Consider the following 13,697-nt stretch of genomic DNA (forward strand, 5'->3'; position numbering starts at 1 on the left):
GCCCAGAAGCCAGCACAGGGCTTTTGGGGCACAACCTGAGTGGGACTGGGATCACGGGGTGCCTGCACAATACAGTACTGAGGCCAGGCAGTGAGAGCAGCGCTTAGTAGACAGGCTAACACCCCACACCTGGGAGAGGGACAGCAGCAAGGAGCACTCAGGCGGAGAGCAGGTGGCTGCCCCCTTCCCACGCAGCAGGGAGACTCCTGGCTGGCCGGAGCCTGGACACAGACGAGCTGCACTCTGAAGGCAAGGGGCCACGCTGGGAGGAGGCAGGGCTAGGGCGGGCTATGGGAAATCCTAGAGCCCCAAGCCAGCCCATGCCTGTGCCCTGGAGGCAAGAGGCATGGGATACGATACCCAGGATCTCCCAAGCCCTGAGACCAGCTCGCGAGCAGGGGTGAATCTGTGTGTGTCTCATCCTGGGCTCAGCAGCTCAGACAGCTCACAAGGGGCTTAAGCGTGTGATGGCTTGAGAGGCAGGTTGAAGCCACTGACAGCTACTCAGAGAGAGCATCAGCAAAAGATGCTGCCGCTGCCAGAAACATCGGATCAGCAGTAGGGGCAGGGGTACCGCGTGGGGACTAACCCCTCGAGCCGTGTCCAGTGCCTTCGGAGGTAGCACCGAACAACAGCTGGCCATTTTGGGGTGTAAACCAAACTGGGTTCTCAGTTAGTTTCTCATGGATCTGCCTTGCAAAAAGGGAGATGAAGATCCAGGGAAAGCAATCAGAGAAGAGAACAGAGCTCAGGGCGTCCAAGGGCAGGTTAGACACAGACCCCCATGAGACGGACGAGGCCATACCACTACACCACACGGCAGGGTCCAGCTAGCAGGGAGCCACGGCACGGCTCAAGTCCTCTGACAGACAACGGCTCAGACAGCAGAGTGGGAAAGGATTATTCTGAGCTTGGTGATAAATGGGTCTGGATGCTGCACGGCTGCTTAAAGCCAGGCCAGTCCAATGACACTAGGGGATACTGGAGTCTGGAGGAAAGCCTAAGAATGACACCTCTGGAGCACGGGGCTGGCAAATGGTTTATTATTCATGACTTCATGAGGGCCCAGTGCATCTCTGAGCAGGCCCTTACAATCACATTAAGCTAGCATCACACTGACACGGCCCCCAGCCCCAGACAGCTCAGCGCGATGGGGATGAAACCAACAGGAAGCCTCAGTACATTTCCAAAGCAGTAAGAGTTAGACGACGGGACAGAAAAGGTGCCCTGGTGTCAGAGAGTGGCCAAAGACACCAGCTTGTTTGCCTAATGGCCTAACTGTTCTCCTGCCCCCGGCCCATGATTTACTGCCTGCAAATGGCCTGCACACACAGCCTGCTCAGCTGGAGAGGGTCCCTGACAATTCCACTGACTGCTCCTATGACCCCCCCACCCCTGCCCCCCAAACAGAGAACGCCCCTTTCCCAACAGGGTTAACCACCATTAGAAACAAGCTTTGCTCCCTGACTACTGACATCCCCAAGGATGCCTGGTTTGACCCTAGAGTTGCCAACTTTCTGCTCACACAAAACCAAACACCCTTGCACTGCCCCTCCTCCAAGGCCCCGCCCCCGCTCACTCCATCCCCACTCCCTCTGTCACTCACTCTCCCCACCCTCACTCACTCGCTCATTTTCACCAGGCTGGTGGGGAACCGGAGATGAGGGATTTGGGGTGCAGAAGGGGGCTCTAAGCTGGGGGGTCCAGAGTGTGGGAGGGGGCCCAGAGATGAGGGATTTGGGGTGCAAGAAGGTGGTCCAGGCTGGGACCAAGGGGTTTGGAGGGCAGGAGGGAGATATGGGCTGGGGCAGGGGGTTTGGGCATGGGAGGGGGTCAGGGGTGCAGGCTCCGGGCAGCGCTTACCACAAGCAGCTCCCAGAAGCAGCAGCATGTCCCCACTCTGGCTCCTATGCAGCAATGCGGCCAGGCGACTCTGCACACTACTCCATCAGCAAGCGCCGCCCCCGCAGCTCCCATTGGCCGCGATTCCTGGCCAATGGGAGCTGCAGAGTGGTCACTTGGGGCGGGGGCAGCGTGCAGAGCCCCCTGGCTGCCCAATGCATAGGAGTCAGAGAGGGCACATGCTGCTGCTTTCGGGAGCTGCACGGAGCCACGGCAGGCAGGGAGCCTGCCTTAGCCCTTCTGTGCCACTGACTGGACTTTTAACGGCCCGGTCTGCAGTGCCACCCCCAGGGTCCCTTTTCAACCAGGCGTTCCAGTCGAGAACCAGACACCTGGCAACCCTATGTGGCCCATGGGACTCACACAGCACCCCCAGCAGAAGGTCTTGTCAACACCCTGGCTCCAGCTCCCAAGCTCAGGTGCAGGTGCAGCACTGCGCTCCTCCTGCAGATCCTGGCCACGAAAAGGTTCTCCAAATTAATCTGTCAAGTAACACGTTCCCCTGAAGCCTGGGCATTGTGGTCACCCAGCATTTATTGCCTCCGGTCATCGGAGCCAGTAAGGCCATAAATCCAGGCTTCATTTCCACTAGTTTGGGTTCTGCTGATCTCAACACTGCCTGCTTTGAGCTGCACGCAAGCCTGGCATGACTCTGAGCATGCGACAGCTTGGAGATGACTATTTGTAGGCCAGAGACATCAACACTGCACGGCCAAGGGACTGCACGTGCCCTGATCCTGGGAAAGCCCACAGAGTAGACATGTACTGGGCAAGTATTTCCAGGTGTCAGGAAAACATGCTGATTGCCAGATGAATTGGCTTTGCAAGGCTAGCAGAATGGACCCTCACTGTCAGATGGGCCAGGAATGTCACTGGAATCTGCTTGCCTTAAAGTGCAGATCTGCTCAGCAATAGCCCTTCATGCTGCAGCGTGTGGATCAGAATCCGAGCCATTGTCCTTAAGCACTAAAATCACTCTGTGCTCCTGGCAGCCCTGTCCAGCCAGCACAGCTGACAGAGAAGGGGCTGGAGTCTGTTCACTTGCTCCCACTCAGCGACACCTGTGCTAATGCCTGCTACAGAGCCTTTATTAGTGGTTTCCTAGGCATAGGGAAAAGCCCAGCTTGACTCTCTGATCCCAGACTGATTCTCCAGGTCAGGCCGTTTCCTTCTACTTGTGAAATGACATACGCGAGATGGAGTCACTGAGATAAATACAGAGCCTCCTGGTTGAAAAGGTGACCCTAGTGTCACAGATGTGGTGGTGTCTGCCTGAGTCTGAAGAGAGCCTGACAAAAGAGCTCAGAGAGGTGGGAGTTGGTCCATGCAGCTCCATGTGTGTTACCCTACAGCCGAAAGATGGCAGTGCTGTTAACTTTTTCACTGCCAATCAGCACCCAAGGAATATCTGAAAACTGCCGACCAATCCGCTGCAAGCGGCATCTCATTTTGGCATCACGATTTAATTGGGGATTGGTCCTGCTTTGAGCAGGGGGTTGGACTAGATGACCTCCTGAGGTCCCTTCCAACCCTGATATTCTATGATTCTATGATGTGGGTGGAGCATAGATTATGGGCGGAGTTTGGAGGGTACCACCTCTTACTGTCTCCTAAAATGAGGAACGGTCAGAAGTGAGGACTTGTAGCTGCACCTGCTCAGTGTCAGGGCAGCCTATTAGCACAGCAAGGCCACCTGATTGACCATTCCACCTGACCGGCTGAGGAGGTCACCAGGCCTGCTCCTATGACCATCAGCAACGACTGAATGATCTCTGGCTGCTCATCACACACGCCTGCAGCTGTGCTCTCTCTGGTGCCAGCCCTGCTCCTAGCCTTGCTCCAGCCCTGAGCCTGGCTTGTTCCCAGCATTGCTCTTGGCTTGCCCAGTCCGTTTCCTACTTGCCTACTGGCTTCCTGACTCTGGTGCCTGAGTCCTGCTCCAACCACTAGGCTTGGCTGCCCACATCCCAGTTCATGACAGTGGTGCTGGACAGCTATCCTGTTCAACCAGGGTCCCTGCTGAGCATCCTCAGGGCTCACTGCATGCACAGCCAGCCTCTCCACTGCTTCTGTTTGGGATCTCTCCAGCCAGGATACTCCTCCCACCTGCTCTGGGTCCCCAGCCCAGCAATCCCTGCAAGGGAAATAAGGGGCATCATTTACTCCAACAATTGGATTCTCAGTGTCAGCCCTGTTGCTATAGAAACTCCCTCAGCAGGAGCAGAGATTACTAATTAAGATTCCCACAATGCTCTGCTTTCATCCTCTGCCCCAGCCCAGCTTATCAGGCTGCAGACATCTCCTGCCGCTCTCAGCCCCTCTAATATTAGACAAACACTGGGAAGCGCGCTCTGCCCTGCTGGGCTCTGAGCACACGCTGCCGTTGCATTCAAAGCCCTGCCAAGGGGGTCTGCTGGGGCCATCCTGCTGGCCTGGAAGGAGGGTCATCCTGAAGCAGGGATTTTGGGGTGACGGGGGAAGGGAAGCCAAAGGAGGAAAATGCCCCCCCCCCCCAAGACTCCAGTGCGCGTCTGCAGCTCTTACCTGGGCGACGTGGCACTTGAGCTCAGTCCGCTCGACCTCCCAGGCAGCCTTGGCCTTGGCAAATTGCTGCTGCAGCTCATTCATGCCCTGCCTCTCCTCGCGCAGCTCCGTGCACAGCTCCTTCAGGATCACCTTCATGTCTGCCAGGGTCTTGACGTACTCATTGGGCTGCCGGGCAGGGGAAGGGAGAAGGGCGTGAGCGCGGGCAGCTGTTCACAGACGTCTGCCCGGGGGGAGGCGCTGCCGTCCGCTCTCCCGGAGCCGTGGGCGCAGGGCTCCACGGGCCCAGTGTCTGTCTATGCCAGGCAGCGAGGACAGGGAGAGGCAGCTCTGCCGGCCCCAGGGGTCTGGTCTAGGCTGGGCTGCCTCCTCCCGTGGATTGAGTTTCAAGAATGTGCCTTGCCCTACAGCCAGTTCAGCAGCAATGGGGCCAGCTGGGCTGTCCAGCCCCCACCCCGCCAGCCTTGGGACCTGGGGGAGGAAGGCTCACTCCAGCCCAGCACTCCAGCTGCACCCTGCAATACACACTGGAGTCATTTCATGGTCCTCAAACCTGTCGTAGAAACCCCCTGCTGAGGATGACGACCCCATGGGAGAGGGGACACAGAAGTAACCCCGAGCCCCTTCAGGCCAGTAGGCTGCAGAGTTGGGAGGGCAGAGCACAGGACTGGGAGACAGAGCTGCACAAATCCCCAGTGCCCCTCACACAAACGGGAGAAGGACTTTGGCCAGCTGCAGGAGGGCTGGGAGAGTCCTTGCCCGCTGCCCAGCTCCCCGCTCCTGCCGGAGCAGCTCAGCGTCCCACTGCCACCCGCTCTCAGTGCCCATTGGCTTCCGCCCGCCACCCAGCTCCCTGCTCCTGCCGGAGCAGCTCAGCATCCCACCGCCACCCGCTCTCAGTGCCCATTGGCTTCCACCCGCCACCCACCTCCCCGCTCCTGCCGGAGCAGCTCAGCATCCCACTGCCACCCGCTCTCAGTGCCCATTGGCTTCCACCCGCCACCTCCCCGCTCCTGCCGGAGCAGCTCAGCATCCCACTGCCACCCGCTCTCAGTGCCCATTGGCTTCCGCCTGCCGCCCCACCCCTGCTGGAGCAGTTCCGGGGCAGAAGGCTGGGAAACAGTGCAGGGACCCCTGCTAGCCACCCTAGGGTCAGCATGTAGAGGCTACCCCCTCCCTGGCCCGTGAGGAAGGTGAGAGGCCATTCCCCCAACCCCACAAGCGGAAGGGCCCGAGGAAGCTGCAGCAGGGGCCAGTTCCTGCAGAACTTGGCCCTGCCCACTGAGCTCACCCAGCCGCCATCTCAGGAAGGCCAGGCCTGCCGGGTGGCTGGGAGGCCAGCCTCAGGGCCTCTCCCAACACCCCCGTTCGTCCCTGGAGGATCAGAGAAGAGGAGGAATGTCTGCAGAACAGGGGCAAAGGGGCATGCAGGCTGGCACGCTCCATGGAGGCCCCCAGCAGAGCCTCACACAGGCTGAAGGCAGGGAGGAGGGTGTCTCTTCATTGGCACTTCCGCTGTGAGATCCCGGGCAGCCAGGTGTGCAGCCCCAGGGATGGGAAGTTCAGGCTCCTTTGTACTGCCAGCTACACCCAGACGCTGTGTCTTTCATAGTAAGGAGCCAGGCTTCAAGCGCACCTTGTTCTCAGCAGATAGAGCAGCAGGATGCTGGAGCCCACAGGACACAGCGGCTCTGCCGCAAGCTAGGCCTGCAGTTTGCTGGTTAGGCCCAGCCCCTTGCTCTACATGACACAGAAAGCGTAATGCCCCAGTGTAGAGACTCCAGCCAGCCCCGGGGCCCAGTGCACAGACTCCGGCCAGCCAGAGCTTACCCCACAGCCAGCTGCCCTGTTTGCCCCGCTATGGGACGTCCTGGTGGTGCGGGGAGCTGGCGACAGGTGCCCCGCACTGCGGTGTCCCTCAGAGCCCAGCCTAGAAGCTGCATGCAGGCTCCCTCCCCATCCAGCTTCTGCCTTACAAGGGCTAAACACAGACATCTGGATGGCTGCTGCTCTCCGATGTAAACATGGACCTGAGCCCGTGGGCCTCAGCTGGGGCAGGCTCAGAGACATCCCCCACTCAGCCTCACTTCCACCCCTATGAACGCCTCCCCACAGCCCCCAGCAGCGGGTGATGTTTCCAGTACAGACCTGCCCACCCCTGCACAGGATCTGCAGCCCCTGCTCTCTGAGGAACACCCACATTCCTGCCGGCACCGGGAGCCACGTCACCGGGTTCAGGGGCTCCCTCAGCTCGTCTGCGCGGCATTAACACTTTCCGATCAATCCCCAATGCTTACAAATAGCAGGAGCAGCCTGCACTGCAGCCCTGGCCCCAGCCCCCAGCACACATCAGGGCTTCTGGCCTCATTGCCTGGGCAGCAGGGTCTGACTGTGACCAGGCCATTGGTGCTGGGTTTGGGGTGCAGCACACCGACCCGCAGTCCCTTCTGCCAGCCCAGGAGAGGGGCCGGGATGGAAGGACTGAGGGGCTGCTGCAGCAGACACGCACAGGGCCCCGGGCTGCCTGAGCTCCCAGGGAAACAGCACCCTCCCGCCTCAGCCTGGCCCTGCACAGCCTCCTGGTCCTGGGTGTGCTTGGCTCCTGGGAAACGAGAACGGAGGAGGAAGGGGGGATGTAAGGCACCCTGCCCACAAACATGCCCAGTCTCTACGCTCGCTCTTTGCTAGAGCCAGGCACCAGTCTGTGCCCGGGGAGCCGGGCTGAGCCCAGAGACTACAGAGCACTTGCCCCCCCCGCCCCCTTCCAAGCTCAGCGCTTGGGCGCCCACCGCAGCAGGCGTGCCAGGGTCCCAGCTCACTGTGTTCTGGGTCCAGGTGTCTCCGGCACACATCTTGTTATCGGCCTGCTGCTGTGGGGTGAGCTCCTCCTCCTCGATCAGCAGGTACAGCTCTTTCATGCTGTTCACCTGGAAGCACAACAAGATACAATGGTCCCCCTCAGCCTCCAGCCACGGGCAGACGAGGGGCTCCTGGCCCAGGGGAGTGGGGGGAAGGGGCCCTGGGGCAGTGAGAAGCTGGCACCCATGGCTGCCTGTACCCAACAGAGCCCAGGGATAGGGGGTGACTGCGAGCTGGGATGGAGGGCCACCAGGAGAGCTGTGTGTGGGGCCCAGGACTGGAATAACGGAGGAGCTGCATGCGTGGACTGAGGGCCTTCAGCAGAGCTGTGGGGTGGGGGTGATCTGGTCTCAGCACCTCCCCAGCTCGTGTTTCTGGCTCTTCCGTACCAGGCACCAGAAACTGCAGCCTCGTGCCAGGGCACAGAGTCATCTTCTGGCCTCAGCACAAGGCCAGGCCATAATGAGGCTGTTGTTACCAAGCCTCAGACACAGTTGCTGCCGGCCAGAGGCAGCACACTCTGGGCACGTCATTTGTTCTCGTTTGTGAAGACGTTTAGTGCTCAGAGAAGCAAGGGACTCGGGCTTGGCACAGACAGGTGTTGGGCAAGCTTCCCCGAGGGGCAGCTATGCACTTAACTGGCATTAGAGCAGGGAGCAGCTGCCCTGGCTTGGCATGTAGATGGGCGTCTCATGGACGTGCGCAGGAACAGTAATGATGCGGAGGTGCAGCCCGCAGACTAACAGGCCCTGGCCTGTCTGCTTGGATGCAGGGCTGGAGTCTGAGGGCTGACCTGCGCTGACTCCGGACTCTCCTGCTTCCTGCCCTGTGACCTCCTCCCTAGCATGTGACCATTGCTGGGGAGCTGAGTGCAAGCTGACATTGTGTAACAGCCAGCAGGTTTCCAGCAGCCAGCACCATTGAGAGGTGGCCCCAGGCAGCAGCATGCCCCCCCCAGAAAAACCCTGTGCCAGGCACCACCTCTGCCCACAGAACAATGGACACACAAGGCGATGGGCCATTAGCCCTGCTATGGCTCCCACGTCTCCATGCTGCTCCCACGCCTCCCCCTGCGCCGAGCTGCCCAGCCTCCCTTCTGCTGCAGAAAAGGGGGCAGGATCCAGGGCAGGCCAACCCTGGCCGGCACTGCCCAGGTGTCCCCATGCACAGCCTAAGCCTGGAGCCTTTCGGAACCCGCTGAGTCTGGGGTGAGATGTCAGCCCAGACGCAGGAAACCACCCAGGACAGAGCACAGGGCGGGGAGTAGCTGGCTCAGCAATGGGCCACGGGGCCCTTCACCTCAGGACACTGCAGGACTGTACTGCCCAGCAGCTGGTCCCTGCAGTGACCTGGGTTAAATGAGCAGGACTCTTAGGGGGCTGCAGAGCGTGCGGGTGGCACCAGGTGGCACTTTATCCGCAGTCCAGTGTGAGAGAGGAAGGAACGGCTAAGCCAGACTGACCCCCACTGTCCCTACAGGGACCCTCCCCAGGCTGGAAGTGATGGGGGTTGGCAACGCTGACTCTACCCAGCTGATAGCCCAGAGACTGCAGGTCCCAGCATGCCGAGCTCCCTCCCGGGCTGCGACCCACAGGCTCTGCAGGCTGCATATCTATGTGTAGGGTCACAAAGGCTGGAATAGGCTCCACTCCATGCCACCTGCCTGCCCAGACTCTGCTGCAGGTCTCCACTCCAGTTGGGACAGTGCAGCCTAGTACCCAGCAGACTATGGGATGGGAGCTCCTGGCTGCAGCAGGGACCCCCATGGCACGCAGGCCAGGCAGCACGCCCTACCTCCAAGAAGCCATCGCCCTCACTGTGGAGGATCTTCCCCTGCCTCCAGCGTTTGAGGAACCACTTGAGCTTCATAAAGAGAAGCAGGAAATTCTGCTTGAATTGCTGGGATTCCTGCACCAGGAGGTTCTTCTCCTGGCTCCAGAACTTCTGCTCCAGCCGCCTCTGGAGGCTCAGGCTCTGCAGCTCGAACTCCCGCCTCAGGAGAGCCTTCTGCTGATCTTCCCGCAGCTGGGGGAGAGCCACTGTGAGAAGGACCCTCCCCTGGGCCGCGTGAGGACCCCTAGTGGGTGCTGCTGCAGGATCTGCGCAGGTGGCGGGACTGGGGGATTAGGCCCCTGGTGGGGAGGGGCTGAGACTGGAGCAGAGCTCCTAGGGCTGTCACTCATTCCTCGCCTCATGGGCACCGGGAGAGCAGCGGTGGAAGAGGGAGGGCCCAGTCCTGTCCCAGGGGCGCTCAGAGCAGGGTCACCTGGCTCTGGAGATAGTGGTGCTGTGCCAGGGAGCTGTGGGGAGCAACAGCGGGGAGGGGGGAGAAATACAGACATGTTGGATGATTGCCCTGATGACAGGCTATGGGGCATGTGTGCGCCCCTCACGAGCCCCGGGCATGCTAGTGGGCCAGGGGGTCCCAGGAACGCTGGTGGATGGGGGGAGAGAGGATCACGCAGGCCCCAGGAACGCTAGTGGGCAGGGGAGGGAGGGGATGGTCCCGCGAGTGTGCTGGGGGGGGGGAGGGAGGGAGCGGGGCAGGGAGTGATCCCGCTGGCCCTGGGCACGCTGTGGGGATCCCAAGGGCCCCAGGTGCACTGGTGGGCACTGGGAGAGGGCAATCCCGCAGGCCCTGGGCATGCTGCAGGGGTGGGGGCTGATCCCACGGGCATGCTTGTGGGCGGGGGAAGAGGGCAATCCTGCGAGCCATCCCCGGGTGCGCTGGCGGGGGGGCGGAGGGAGTCATTTCACGGGCCCCAGGCACGCTGGTGGGCTGGGGGAAGGGGCGATCCCGCGGGCCCCAGGCACGCTGGTGGGCTGGGGGAAGGGGCGATCCCGCGGGCCCCAGGCAGGCTGGTGGGCTGGGGGAAGGGGCGATCCCGCGGGCCCCAGGCAGGCCGGTGGGCTGGGGGAAGGGGCGATCCCGCGGGCCCCAGGCAGGCTGGTGGGCTGGGGGAAGGGGCGATCCCGCGGGCCCCAGGCAGGCTGGTGGGCTGGGGGAAGGGGCGATCCCGCGGGCCCCGGGCACGCTGGTGGGCTGGGGGAAGGGGCGATCCCGCGGGCCCCAGGCAGGCTGGTGGGCTGGGGGAAGGGGCGATCCCGCGGGCCCCAGGCAGGCTGGTGGGCTGGGGGAAGGGGCGATCCCGCGGGCCCCGGGCACGCTGGTGGGCTGGGGGAAGGGGCGATCCCGCGGGCCCCAGGCACGCTGAAGGTCTCAAGGTGAGGCTGTGGCACAGCTCCGCCAGCGCTGGGGGGAGACGGGTTTGAGCCGCGGGGGGCCCTGGGTGCTGCACACTCCTCTGAAGGAGCTGACAGCCCAAGCTCTCATGGAGACTCCCCTTCTCCCCCAGCAGATGGGGCAGGCAGTGGCTGCCTCGTGCCTGCCCAGGAGGTGGTGGGGTTCTGGGCTTGTCTCCTCCAAGGTCTGTGACTATCCCCAAGGCCCAGCCTGGCTCTTGGCTGCCTCCAGTTACCCCCACCGCAGGCAGGGGCAGGCAGTCATGGCATAGACCCCACCTGGCCGCTGCAGCAGCTCCCTGCGGCGCCTCTCACTGACCTGGCAGATCTTCTGGGAGAAGTCCTCCAGCTCCTCCTTCCTCAGCTGCCTCTCTTGGGTGAGCTGCTCCTGAAGGCCCCGCAGGCTCTCGTTGGCTTCAGCCAGCACCAGCTGCAGCTCCTTGATCTGCATGGGCAGCGGACAGAGTCAGTCCCCTGGCACTCTGCCATGCCCAGGCCTCGTTCCTCTCCCCTGGAGAACAAGGCCCAGGAGCAGGCGCGAGTGCATTGGAGGGGACGGTGGATACAGTTCTCCTGGGCTCCACCCCAGCCAAGGGACAGAGGAGGGGGCTCAGAGGCTGCACTCTTGGACTCTGCTCCTGACACATGCCGTGACCTTGAGCTCATCACTTCCGCTCTCTACACCGCAGCCGAGCCAGCTTTAAAATGGGGAAGCCACATCCTTCCCCGCCAGGTTCACTAGCCAGCCAAGGCCCGTAGGCTCGTAGACCCTGCGGCGTGCAGCTGGGAGGAGCTGCAGACAGGCACACAGGGACTTGGAGCCTGGGGCAGGTGGCTGTTTGCTGTACTGGGGCCTCATGGCAGCCACTGCTCCTGGGCATACGAGAGAAGAAAGGCCCCAGCCATGATCATGCTGCTGCTGGGATGGGGTGAGCTCACGCCATTGCTGCCAAGCAGTGGTTTGGAAAGGCCAGGGCCCCTAACCAAAGCCCTCTCAGTTTAGCCACAGAGCCACACCGCACTAAGGGAGCAGCTCGGAGACACCGGGCCTGGCACAGGAGCTGAGGGGTGGTGTAAGGACAGCGCCCCCGTAAGCAGTGCTTGGAGGAGACATGCTGGAGGCTGGGGTGTGAACTGGCCTCTTGGAAAGTTCCCCTTCCAGCAGCTCTGCTCTCCCAGTGCACCCGTCCCTCCAAGGGTCACTGGACATGCCTGGCAGTAGGTGGCTGCTCACAGGATCCCTAGGGAGGGACAGGACCTCTAGTGAGCCATTGGGCCCGTCCCCTGCCATTGGGGTCCCAGCCCCACATTTTAAAGACCCTTTTCCCATGTTTGGACCTTGATTAGTTCAGAGCAACGGAGCCAACAGCCCCACTGCTGGCTGGGTGTCCCACACCCACTCGTCTGGGAGCTGGGGCCCCCCAGGATCCGCAGCCCCAGGCCAACCGCTCCAACCTTTCCCGAGGCTCTGCCCTCCCCGGGTCTGACGGGCCCTCCAGCTCACGGAGCTCAGCCCTACACAGGAACTGCAGCTGCTTGTGGGACTGTGCGGGGAGCAGCGTGCCAGGTGGCACAGCTCAAGGTTTCCAGACAGCAGCCGGGTGCGGAGCAGGACCGTGCCCCCGGAGGCCAGGGCACAGACACACGGCACCAGTTTGTACAGAGATTCCCATCAGCAGAGCCAGCCTGCCAGGAACGCGCCGCTTCGTGGAAAGACAGCAATGAGACTCATGCCAAGGCAGCTCAGAACCCAGATCCTGCTCTGGAGAAACTGGCCAGTGCAGGCCCGGGGGGGCAGTTTGTCTCCCCCATGTTGAGGGGCAGCCAGGAGCTGGGGAGGCCTCCAGTGCAGGCCCTGCCTTGTGTCACTGCTGCAGTGGTACAGAATACCTGGAGCCATTCCCCTCCCGCTCCAGCACGCCCCCTACCAGGGGAGGGGCAGGGCCACAGAGCTAGTACTAAGCTGGCGGAAACATCACACAGAGCCAGATCCATGCCTGCCCTAGGGTGCCCACCACTGGGGCTGCAGGGGAGCTGAGGCAGCAGCAGGCAGGGTGCTGTGAACAGCAGTCCCTCCTGAACAGTCAGGCCGAGCAGGAAATGAAGGGCAGGTGGGTTCAGCAGGGCAGCAGCTCCCAGCCTCGGCAGGGGTGTGTGTGTGTGTGGGGGGAAGAGTGCTAAGAGGGTGGGGAAACCCTCTTAGGCCAGGCTGGGGAAAACCCTACTACCCAGTAGCCCAAGGCAAGTGTCAGGGCTCATGCCTGCTGCACAGGGACAATGGGGCAGCTGAGGGCACTGGGCCCAGCAGCACAGAAATGCCAGTCCGAGGGGACGGGGATGGACCAAGCTGCCAATCACGCCAGCGACGCCTTGGGCAGAGGAGGTAGGACCAGGGAGCAGGGCCATGCTGTGAGTGCCCTGACCCGAGCTCTGGGGCAGTGACTGGGGAGGGGAGAGGCAGAGCTTCTCAGTCAGTCATGGCTCCATCTTCTGCCACAAAGGCCAAACTGTCTGGTTTTCCAGCCAACCCAGAGTTAGCTTTGGGGCAAATTAAACCTCCATCTAGTTACATGTCCCTGCTGTGAACCACACATGCAGCTGAAACGAGGAGGGAACTGGTCTTTCAAATTCATTACAGCTCTGCCTTGCAACCTGAGCAGCTGCTGCGGAAGTGTACCACGTGCTCTACAAGGCTGCTCTTGAGACACGCACAGACTATTCCACACACTCTGCAGAAGAGCTAGGTCCATGGATACTTCGGGAGTTGGAAACAAAAGCATGAAACCACCCTGGGTCGGGGGCTAAACCTGGCAACAAACCCGCAGCCTGGCTCAGCAGAGGGTAACACCGAAGTTGCTGCGCCAGAGGAGCACAAAGCCCGTGGCACAGAGGAGGCGGCTCAGAGACAGGATGTGACAATGTTTCCCAGAGCTTGTGGAAAGCCATTTACCCCAGGCTTCATGTCAGGAAGACGGAGCACTGGGTGGGCAGCTTGCAGAAAGCACGGGGAGCTCTCTTGGCAAGGCACTCCTCGTTTGGGGCCGGCAGCACTTTCCTGCCTGTGGAGAAGCAATCAGAACCCCTCCCCGCGTCAGACAGACCCAGGGCAATCTGGGAAGAGAGGTGGGAGATAGCGAGAGGGGGAAGCC

The 13,697-nt window shown here is 61.6% G+C and overlaps 1 protein-coding gene across 5 annotated transcripts in view; it reads right to left on the reverse strand.

Annotated features, from left to right (window-relative positions):
- Nucleotides 1-13,697, reverse strand: part of MTCL2 (microtubule crosslinking factor 2) — an 84,146-nt gene that overhangs the window by 19,801 nt on the left and 50,648 nt on the right. For all 5 annotated transcript variants that reach the window (XM_077831920.1, XM_077831918.1, XM_077831919.1 and 2 more), the window contains exons 7-10: nt 10,868-10,993; nt 9,100-9,330; nt 7,266-7,373; nt 4,447-4,614 (exon numbers count right to left, since the gene is read on the reverse strand). In XM_077831920.1, coding sequence (XP_077688046.1) covers nt 4,447-4,614; nt 7,266-7,373; nt 9,100-9,330; nt 10,868-10,993 — 633 coding nt within the window. The remainder of the gene's footprint in view (nt 1-4,446; nt 4,615-7,265; nt 7,374-9,099; nt 9,331-10,867; nt 10,994-13,697) is intronic.

The sequence above is a fragment of the Eretmochelys imbricata genome, chromosome 13, assembly GCF_965152235.1.
Source record: "Eretmochelys imbricata isolate rEreImb1 chromosome 13, rEreImb1.hap1, whole genome shotgun sequence".
In the NCBI taxonomy this organism is placed as follows: domain Eukaryota; kingdom Metazoa; phylum Chordata; order Testudines; family Cheloniidae; genus Eretmochelys; species Eretmochelys imbricata.